The 10,789-nt window shown below is 39.6% G+C and overlaps 1 protein-coding gene across 5 annotated transcripts in view; it reads left to right on the top strand.

The window, feature by feature from the left end:
• The window catches only part of GPAM (glycerol-3-phosphate acyltransferase, mitochondrial), a 47,193-nt gene that overhangs the window by 17,500 nt on the left and 18,904 nt on the right, over positions 1-10,789 (top strand). For 2 of the 5 annotated variants that reach the window (XM_015632982.2, XM_015632979.1), the window contains 4 exons: positions 1,621-1,751; positions 3,700-3,822; positions 6,751-6,824; positions 9,684-9,797. In XM_015632982.2, the coding sequence (XP_015488468.1) occupies positions 1,650-1,751; positions 3,700-3,822; positions 6,751-6,824; positions 9,684-9,797 (413 nt within the window). In that variant the 5' untranslated portion in view covers positions 1,621-1,649. Of the gene's footprint in view, positions 1-45; positions 207-1,307; positions 1,457-1,620; positions 1,752-3,699; positions 3,823-6,750; positions 6,825-9,683; positions 9,798-10,789 lie in introns of those variants that run through there. The other 3 variants (XM_015632980.2, XM_015632981.1, XM_015632983.2) reach the window with 3 other exon arrangements.

Below are 10,789 nucleotides of genomic sequence, written 5' to 3'. Positions count from 1 at the left end.
CGCTGCGCGCCCCCACCGCGTTGAGCGCCGCGGTTTTATTTATAGCAGGTCTGGTGAGCGGCGGGGCTGGAGCCCGGAGCGCTGCTGAGGGAGCCCTGGTGAGCCCGGAGCGCTGCTGGAGCCCGCGGGGATGGCGGTGGCCGGCAGGTGAACAGCGCCAGCGCCGCAGCGGGGAGCGGGCGCTCGGGGGGCGGGTTGGCTCACAGGTAGGTATGCGGCGGCTGCTGCTGCTCAAACGGGCTTTTAATTGCGTATTTTTTTAACTTCATCTTTTGTATGTACCGGTGCAGCCAAGGTCACCTTGAGCACGAGGGGCACGCATTTCGGTTCCAGCGTTTGAGGTTTCCGGGCATTTTTTTGTATTTATTGTGAGAGTTAGATAGTAATTTGACTGAGGACTAATTTAAGTAAAAGGCGGATTGAATGTAAGAGCCGGCAAAGATAAAGGGATGGCTTAGGCACTTAGGCTGTGGATATGCATGGTCTGCATGGTTATACTGGCTCAGAGTCCAGTTTGTGGTGGGAGCTCTGTGCGTGCAGGTGTTACGGGATGGGTTTGTGGCAACTTGGGGAAGGCGCTAAGAAAGGAAAAAACGTTGGACTAAAGTTTTAGGTCTTGCTGTTGCAGATGTTAGCTTATCATGCTGTGTGGGAGCAGTCTCATTCCTGATGGCCCACAGCTTGGCCACAAAAGTTTCCTTGCAGTGACAGACGGAAGAAGAGGTATTACCTCTTTACAGTTTCACTCGGTGAAAGTGCTGGGATTCCTATTTCGGTGGCTTTCAATAACAAAGCAATTTAATTTTTAGTCTTTTGCAAACACATTGTACAACACTAAGTTGTTTTAGTATGTTTGCCCTTCCTTGTTTCTTTGGCCAAGAGAGAATGATTTACTGTGCTTATATGAGCTACAAAACTTCAATTTCAAAATAATAATTCAAGTTTAGATTTCTGTTCTTTAATCCCACAAGACCGAAATGTCACTTGTCAGCAGCGTGTTCACATTTAGAGGTGTGCTTTTTTTATAGAGCACTCCTTCTTCCCGAGGAATTTGCAAACTGGTTTGACTACAGCTAGACCAGACACATAAAATATACCGTGAGGTGGGATTAGGTGAGAACATTAATGACAGTTTTTGTAGATGATAGGTGTCCTTGAGAAGCAAATTATGAAAGAGCAAGGTCACAGAGTGCAAGAGAATAGTAAACTTAGGAAAGTGTCTGACATGCGTATCCTTACGGCTGCAGGGTTTAAAGCGTGCAGTAAAGAACAGTGGAAAATTACAAAGGGGCTGTAGTGACCTGTTATGGGAAGAAGAGCAGGGAGAGAAAAGCGTGCAGGAAGCTGGTTTGTGTGCTGTGTTTATGGAAGTCAAATGTGCTGGTGTTTTTAGCATATCAAAATGCCAATTTCTAGCTGCAAGGAAGCATCTTTGGAAATGAACTTTTACTGAAAGGTGAAAAAAATATCAGTTTGCTAATTTATTGCTAGATGCCTGTCACTGAAATTAGACATGTGTTTCTATGCATGCATGCACATAAATATTGCATGCCTATAAATATATGAATATTCAGATTAAAATTATATATATATATATATGCACATATTATTATTTTGCAGTTTGTGATCTTCAGTTCAATTCCTGTGTCATGGATGAAACTGCTTTGTCCCTTGGAACAATAGATGTTTCCTATTTGTCCACCTCAGCAGACTGCAGCATCAGTAGATGTAAGCATTCCAGTGAAGAGTGGGTAAGTAAAAACTATTACTGGCCATATTTATCTTATTATTTCTTCAAGTTGAAGGCGGACTTTTTATTGTTATGAAGAACAAAGATAAGGAATTATGCCTCTCATGCATGATACAGCTTGGTTTTAATTTAACTTGAAATGTAAGGAGGAACCAACAGTTCAATTCTGTGCCAAAGAGTAACATTGCTACAAAGGAAAATTCCTGTCAAAGTCTAGTGATATATATATATATATATATATATATATATATTTATATATATATATATATATAAAGCAGTAAATGCACAGAATCCCATTCTGGAGTAACCAAAGTCAAACAGCAAGTCAAATAGGAAGCTTGTTGCTCCTCTGGGTGATGTAGTGTAAAGTGTACAGGTGAAAAGGAGCTTGATACTGAAGTTCCACAGTCATATAGACATGAAAGCTGGAGCTTTCCATGCAGTCCAGGAGGCAGAAAAAGATTGGTGGATATAAATAAGGAGCCTATTAAAAGTCTGTGTCCTCCATTGAGTGAGTCTTGGGATTTGGAGGGGACAGAGGAGGCAGTGAGTGGTCTGGGTGGAGCCAAAAGAGCCACATGGGAACTGGGGTGATGGTAGCTGGTTTAGCAGCATAAGTCAGGAGGAATTAGACATGGATCTGGAAAGGAGGAGTTTGAACTTGATACAGAACAAGAATTGGAAAATGATCAGAGTTGAGGGAAAGGGCAGATGTCTTGGCAGGTGGGATTTCTATCTAGCTAGATCTAAGTTCCGTGGAACAGCAAGCTGCAATAACCAGGAGGTCTGTGAGAATAAGAGCAGGCAAGTCAGAAGAGATAGAAAGGAGATTTTGTAGGAAAATGCTGGAGAGATACCTCTGGGGTTGGAGGCAAGCAGAAGGTAGATGGCATTGTTACAAAGTTGGTTTGTTTTGGAGTTAGCATTAAAGAAGGTGATAGAGAAGGGATTATGGCAGGCTTAGCATCTTGATACTTGTTTATTTCAGATGGAAGAGTTAGCCTTGGAATATTTGCCAGCTCATGCTGCGTGCCAAATGTGATACACAACTTAGTTTTTAAGTATCTTCAGCATTGCTTTTTACTTTCTGGGAGTTTCTCACTGGGTTGAGTATGTGATGATCTGTATTTGTGTCTTCCAATCTTGGCTCTACCCTGTTGCTCTGCCACTTAAAAGTTCTATTTTAAACAACATTTTGGGTTTGGTTTGTTTTGTTTCTGTAACTTCTCTTTTAATACTGGAATTAACTTTCCTCTCAATAAAACACGTGGTTTAAAAGTGGCAACCCAGTTCTCATTCTCAGACAAGCAATAATTCAGTAGACTTCAATGAAAACAATCAAAATCTTTGAAAATATACTTAACTACAATTTTTGCATTATGTCATAACAGAGAATGAGTTCTGTGAATGCAGTCACTCTGGATTATTTGTTCTGTAATCTTCAGATAGACAATGTAACTTTGGAGAAGGCACAGGGGTTCCTTTTTCATATCACTCTGCATGAAACTGCTGAAAGTGCCTACAGAGTCCATGGAGTTAATATTTTGGATACATTGAGACTTCTTGCAATTTTACAGGGTGATAATCACTGGAACCTTAAAATACATTGCTCATATTGCAAGCATTTTTATATTATTGAGAATGTAGTGTACTGTTAATTTCTTTCTGTTTTCTCGGCTGGCAGTTTTTTGGTGTTTCTTAATTACAGTTATCATTCCTTTTAAAATTTTGTGTCAGCCCATGCAGCAATGCTTAGATACATAAGTACAACGCTGAGATTTTCCTTTTATTTTTTTTTTAAATTTCAAAAAAACACTGAGAAAAATTGTCCTTTATGTAACTGAGTGGTATTTTTTTGTGTGTCTGGCAGCTCCCCTTCCTCAAAGCTTTTTCATACACAGTAGGACGCATATTTCTGCATATTTCCACAGTGGTCTTTTGTTCTGCAGGGGGAGTGTAACTCTCGTCCCACTCTGTTCCGATCTGCCACTTCAAGATGGAAGGAGGCTCTGCTGAGCAGGAAAAGGCCATTTGTGGGACGATGCTGCTATGTATGCACTCCCCAGAGCAGGGTAAGAAGATTATGGAATGGATTATGTTTGACAATAATGCATAGTTGCAGCATAATGAAGTTGCAGTAGTTTCCTTACTTTCAGAATTAAGGTCACAATGTTTTTACTTCATAAAGTGCTATAGTTTCTCACTGTTGTTTGTGGTTATGTTTTATTGGTCATGGAATTAAAAGATGGCACACACTTCTCAGTGTGGACTCACTCCTTGCACAAAACTCTCCAGCTCGTCAGAATTATTACTAGGAAGTGGGATAGCAAAATTACCTGGTGTGTTAGGTTAATAATGGGAATTTGGAGCATATCAAAGTGTGAAAGCTTGCTTTTTGGACACTTTCATTCTCTATCCACAGGATAGATACAGATTGGGAGCTAAGCAGTATGCTTCCTTTCCAACTTGCTTAGTCTTGTACTTGAGAGAACAAGTTAATTTTCTACACCTGGCTGTTTGCTTGCCTCTCTGCCCAGCCTGAAACAAGGAAACAAGGACTGGCAGTTGTGATAGTGGGGATATTTGTCTGCTGGGAACAGTATCAAGATGGTGGCTCTAGAGAGGTTGCGCAAGCTGAATTAAAATGTGAACTTCATTGAACTGCATTGGGCAGGTTTTCTCTAAGCTCAAGATGCAAAATGCTGATAAATGGCACAGTACAGTTTGCAACCAATTCATTGTGTAATTTGGCTGTGTGTACACGCCAGGCTGTAGATTGCACTCAGTTATACCTGCATTGGCTGGGCCAGAGGGAACATTTGCTGCTCTCTTTGACCAAAGAGAAGTTATTTCACTATTCCTCTGCCAGAGCAGAAAATTGCAGCAATGACATATAGATGTGGTATAGAAATCCAAATGTATTGTGAAGGCTGTGTATTATATGAGCAATAAGACAAACAATTAAATAAACTGAGACTACTTCAAACAGACAAGCATTTTGACTTAGAAAAAGGTGTGTGCGAATCCTCAGCTTAGGGCTTTATATATTTAGTAATTAGCCTGTTAGTGATTACACTGTTCCTCTCAAACTGGGAATTACGTTTTAAAAATAAAAGTCTTGCTCTGTATTTTGTCCATTTAATAAAATACTAATTAAACTATACTGAGATCCCACTTAAGAAAGGGGTGTGACCTCTTGAGCCCTATGTTATCTTCTGCTGTAAGGAAAAAAATACCATCCTTGCACAGACAGTAACAAAGATAATCCTCTCATTAGATTCCAAATACTTTTTTTGGAGCTGCCTTTTCATTATTTTTCTTAAGGAAAGGGAATGAATGGGGCAAATTTCCTTAAGTGTGCTCACCAAACTAACAACTTGCCAATGCTGAGAGCAGAAAGTGTTGCTTCTCCCTCTCATTTTCCTTCCTGCTCTCCTGAGGGCTGATCAAGTTCACTAACCAAGCAGAAAACTACCTGCTTTATTAAATTAGTTTTTTGTCTTGTCTGCATGAAGTTGGGACATTAAAGGGTGTAATGAATGCTAGAGTTCTGTAAGTTAAGAGGTGAGGTGTAGAGATCACCAGGAAAGGCCAGGATATTGTGGTGGGAGCTGGGCTTCTTTGTGCCAGCAGGGACATCCTGTACTGGCTCAGTTGGTCTCAGAACCACATGCTCTGCCTGACACAGGGTTGGAGAAGAGTTAAATATGGAAAAGCTAAAGTATGACAGGACCACTGCAGGATGAGTTTCATAGTGAGGTTTAACTTGACACTTAGAGCACTGGTATAGACAGGTATGGACTGGCATTCAGCGGTACTTAACTTTGTTGCTGACTGTTTGGGAGACCAAGAACAAGTCACTTTGCTTCTCTTTGCCAGAACATGTCATCAGCTTATAAGATCCACAAAAAATCACCAGTGTTGTCAAAGAAATCAGCATAACATTGAAGTTTCCTCTTAAGACCTTAGAGCAAGACTTGGTTTATTGTACAGCACAGTTGTGTTTTAGCAGGGAGCAGAAGACTCTCTGCTCTCACTGTAGCACATAATTTCTACCTGATTTGCAAATAATATAGGACAGTCATATATATTAATTTTGTGGCAAATGGTGTGTCCTGAACAAAATACAGATAAGTGACTCTTACCTGACTTCCATTGCAGAATTGGTGGTGAGGCTGTTTTGCAGTTTTGCTGTTGCTGGTGACCATCTTTCTCTTTTGCTGTCCTTTTTTTGTCTTCTTTGTCAAGTACAGTTCAGTAGTTTTGGCTGTAGTCCACTGCTGGCAAGGTACCAATTTTATAATTTTGTATCATTTGGGTAGAAAGAAATCAGCCTCTTGGTCAAGGTATTCACTTGGACTATGGAAGAGTAGAATTTAGGTCTTCCTGCTAAGGAGTATTTGTTGTGGAAGTGCTCCTAAACTCATCCCCGTTAATAATACCTTGGCATGTGGAGTCTGTAACAAGGCTCTACAAGGATGGGCTGAGTTTGTTGTTCAGGCAGAGCAGGAATGTGGAGATTTGCCACCTAACCATGGATGGATATCCTGACCCTTGGGCTGTTGTTCCATGATGCTTGATCTGCTGGCAAACTGGATGCTACAGGCTGAGCGTCAAATGCTCGTGGTTACACTAATGCCCAGTGTGTAACTTAACAAAGTTCTGTCTCAAAGATGAGTTCTGCATTATGACAAGTCCTGGTTTATATTACATCAGAATCTGATGAAATGTTGTGGCTTGAAGAGTGTAACCAGTACAACCACACAGTAAATCCTAGAAAATGCTTTGAAAGTATTGGACTTGAGAATAGTGATTTGAATTCCATTTTCGTTTTAGAAGTTTTTGTGCTTTATAGGCAGGTTCAATCATTCCGATTTTGGCTTTGATTATGGTACAAATGAAAAACATTGTAGTATCTTAAATGTTATGATGAGTGTAACAGGCAAAGCTATTTTTATGTAATGAAATAGTCCATCAATCTTTTTTTCTTGGTTTTACAGGATAACTTCTTCAATTCTAGTATTCCCTCTCTGGGTCTACGTAATGTCATATACATCAATGAAACACATACAAGGTAATGTAGCAAGTGTTTCTTTAGCTTTTAAAATTCAAGGTGTTATACTTTTATGACAGGGAAATCTCTTTTGTGGTCTGGACTGAGTTGATACGTATATTGTAGTCCTAAAATGCAGAAATTTGATGCTGACTTCAGTAATGTGCTTGTTAAATCTGACTGTGTTTATTTGGGAACTGGGCAAAGTCCTTTGGGGTTATAGACAAGGAGTGTAGGGGTCAAACCTATTCCACAAAAAAAAGTCTTCCTCCTTTTGTGCAAATGGCAGCATCTGTAGCATAATATTGAGGGGACCCAGTTTATTCCCTTATGCAGAATGACTTCAGGCTGCACTTTAAGTAAGCAGATCTGGCTCACAATTTAGGTGTTCACTATTACCACTTATGGCAGTTAAACCTGAACATGTCTTATGAACCTGTCTCTTCTCTGCTTCAGTGGCAGAGTGCAGCTTCTGAAAAGTGTGGTATAAATGAAAAAAAAAAAAATCTAAAAAATGAAGATGTGACTTTGTGCTGTTGGAATCATATCTTGTGTTCTGGGATGAAGATACTGGAATTGCACAAAAATATTCTGTTCTTTGGAAAGTTAATGCTTGCTAAGTTTTTTTTTTTTTTTTTACAGTAATGATTAGCATAAGCAGATCCTGCAGTGTAGAGTCAGAGCAAACAAAGAGAGGCCAGCAGCCTGAAAGGACTGAGCCAAAGTGTCTGAGGGAAAGAAAGGCAGCATTGTGTGTTCTTGAGAGGGAGAAAGCTAATGTTAGAGGCTGTTCTTTATTAAATTTGAATTAATTGTGGGTTTTTTTAACAGTTGAGCTTATAGTTTGAAATACAGAAAAATAACAAGAAATACTGTTTAACTTTTTAGAAATTAGTTTAGAAAGTCTAATGCTTGAATGGTTTCAAATGGTCAACGTTACTTGAGTTGGAAATATACGGAGAAAAAATAGGGGCTAATGCATTATTCTGAAATAAACACATCTAGCTCAGAATAGTGAGAAATATAGTGTCATTATAGAGTGAAAATGGACAATTTTAATGAAGTTTTGAGGTCTCATGTGGCTATACAGTCACAGTTTCCTGGCCTTAGGAAGCAAGAGGGGTTCTCTTTAACTGCCAGCATCCTGTAACTGTATTGACAGCCTTTATCTGAGGTACAGCTGCCAGTTTTCAATGTCTCTTGACTGGTCGATTCTGTGTTGTTTTGTCTTTCATTGCTACATGGTCAGAAAAGACATTTTTTCAATTAAACTACATTATGTCTAAGCTGTAAAATGAATGTAGAAGCCTTCATACCTTGACAGATCTCTTCAATAGCTGTGTGCTGTTCTGATATGTTCACAGTTACCAAAAAATACTGTTGTCAGAAAGAAGCATATCCTTATCTTTGTTGTCTAGAATAATCAGTAAGGCTCTCAAACTCCAAAGAGAAGGGGAATAAAGGAAAAAAAGCAGTTAAAACAGAGTCACTAGTCTTCTCTGAGAGCATGATTAGCTGGTCTGAATATTTGTAATCATTCTGTAACACTCTGTGTCCATGGCTCATGCATGTGCACCCATCTTAATTACAGTGCACTCAAGGGCTTTGGCCTTTTGCAGTGTAAAAGTTCTGTCTCATCTTTCCTCGCTGTTTTTAACACATGTATAAATTTACTGAAATGTGGTAGGGAGGTTTAACAGCCAAGATCAGTAACTCGAGTGATGACAATGGGTGAGACATTGGCAGTGCTCCAGCATGGAAACCACCATGAGCTTTGACACCCACGGTTCAGTTTGGGATACTCACTGGAGCAGCAGCCAGGCATTGCACTAGCAGACCTCAGGACTGGGGTTTTGCATAATTCCTGCTCTGGGCTTAGGAATTGCCAGAATTGAATTTTTCATCCAGCTGTTAATTCTGCCCCGTCTCATCAGCTCTGCTGTTTGGGGGTCCCGGGTGTTTGGTTTGTGGAAGTGGTGGATTGTCCACTGCTGGCCTGGTAAATGAGGGAGGTGGGGAGAGGAGTAGTGATGAATATCCACTGTGGGGAATGAGGTGTAAGCCATTCCAGTATCACATGCATCTTCTGTGATGTTTTATATTCCAAATTGCATTTTCTCACGTGATTTCTGCTTGTATGATTGAGAGAGTAGAGGACAGGGTTAACTTAAAAATAAGAGACTGTCTTCATACATTACCTTAAACACTTGAATTTCTAGTGAGATTTACTGATTATTTTGTGGTTATACTCTTGCTAAAACTTTGCTAGGAGAAGGTATGGAGAAGACACATAGGACTGGGTGTTTGAAAACACTGTAAAGGAAGAAAAGCTAACTAAAAAAGCAGGTTTAGTTTTGATGGCTAATGCAAACATATTTTCAGAAGTGTTAGTGAGAGTTTACCCTGCACTTATGTCAGCAGCTTTACCAAGAGGACTTGGTGTTCCTTGAAGTTGACAAACCTCTTAGCTGGGCATTTACTTTTCTCAGTGGAAAGGGGCACCAAACTGGAAATCAACCCTATCACTTCAGCCTCACTGAGCTGGCGAGTTGGTTCCAGGGGACAGACAAAATGTATATGCTGGTTTGTTTGCTGTGTTCCTGTGATTCTGTGGGTGTTTGTTTTAAGGCCAGTGTCACCCTGAATTGAATGGATGCAGACCCCAGTTGGCTCAGGTGTTTTGTACTATACATCAGTTGTTTCATCCATATCATGAAGATATTGGCAATTTACTAGAAGATACAGGAGCTTTTAGACAGCCATTTATAGAAGTTTACTTACTTTTGCTTCTTAATTGTATTTTTAGTTGTTTTTAATGCTATTTTTTTGCAGCAAAATATTTTGAGGATCACACTGAAATACTCTTTGCATTTTTTGTAGGTACAGAGGGTGGCTTGCGAGGCGCTTTTGTTATGTTCTTTTTGTGCAAGAGAGGGATGTTCATAAGGGTATGTTTGCCAAGAATCTCACAGAAAATGTACTGAATAGCAGCAGGTAAGATGATGCAAAATTTTTAAAATTATTAGTACATTAAAATATGCCTTAATTTAGAAACTGCAAATTTTGAAAATGAGACTGTTTAAAATACTAGAAGGTGCAGTATCTTTAGCACCACCTTTCAGGAATGTAGCTTGCAATTTCTGTTGGAATAGTAAAGAGGGGAGTTTAAGGATTACAAGTCTCTAAATGAATGGTGTGTAGTGGGGGAATAGCAGACAGTACACAAGAAAATAAATTGCTACATGAGAGCTCTTTAAACTCCTGTTTATCTAACTCATGCAAATCGTCACCACTGAAGTCATACTGCAGTCATCAGAAATTGTCAGTGTTTCAGAAATAATAGGAAAGCAGCATTTTGGAGTACCCTGAGTTCACACCTGGAGAGTGCAGCAAAAAATGGAAAAAGGCTGTAGAATGGAGTACCAGCCTTAATTTTGTGGAGCTTGTTTTCTGTTTCATATGCCTCATTTTGAATGGCATCTCGAACCCCTGATCAGCTGTTCGGGTATCAGTTTTCCTTGGACACAAAGAAATTCAACCCTTGCCTGCTCCTTGAGGCTACTTTTGTCAGAGTGCACACACTGCCTGCTTTAACATTCCTAATTCTCCTGAATTTTTAAAGCTTGAGTCCCATTTGAAGATGATAGTGTTGCTTTTTAAAAGTAAACCAGACCATGTTGTGCTGCAGTCATGGTGTGTTAAAGCCATTTACTGTCTCTTGGGTATGTTTTAAAGGGGGAAAATAGCCCTTAGAAAATTTTGTTAGATTTGGTAAAACTGAGAATTAAAGGGCAAAAGTAATCTAGAAGTTCAAAATAGTAACTGCATAAATCTGTCTAATAAGGTGAGTGAAACTGCCATGGCACGAAAAAGAAAACATTAACAAAAATGAGTTTGTACCTGTTCCTCCTGAATTTTTAACTTTATTAACTGTTTCAGAAAATTTGTAGTCACTTAATATTAGTACCTGTGAACTGTGTGCATAT

This window comes from Parus major, chromosome 6 (genome assembly GCF_001522545.3).
Source record: "Parus major isolate Abel chromosome 6, Parus_major1.1, whole genome shotgun sequence".
Taxonomy (NCBI): domain Eukaryota; kingdom Metazoa; phylum Chordata; class Aves; order Passeriformes; family Paridae; genus Parus; species Parus major.
The sequence above is the reverse complement of the archived record's forward strand: the minus strand, read 5'-3'. Positions and strand labels throughout refer to the sequence as shown.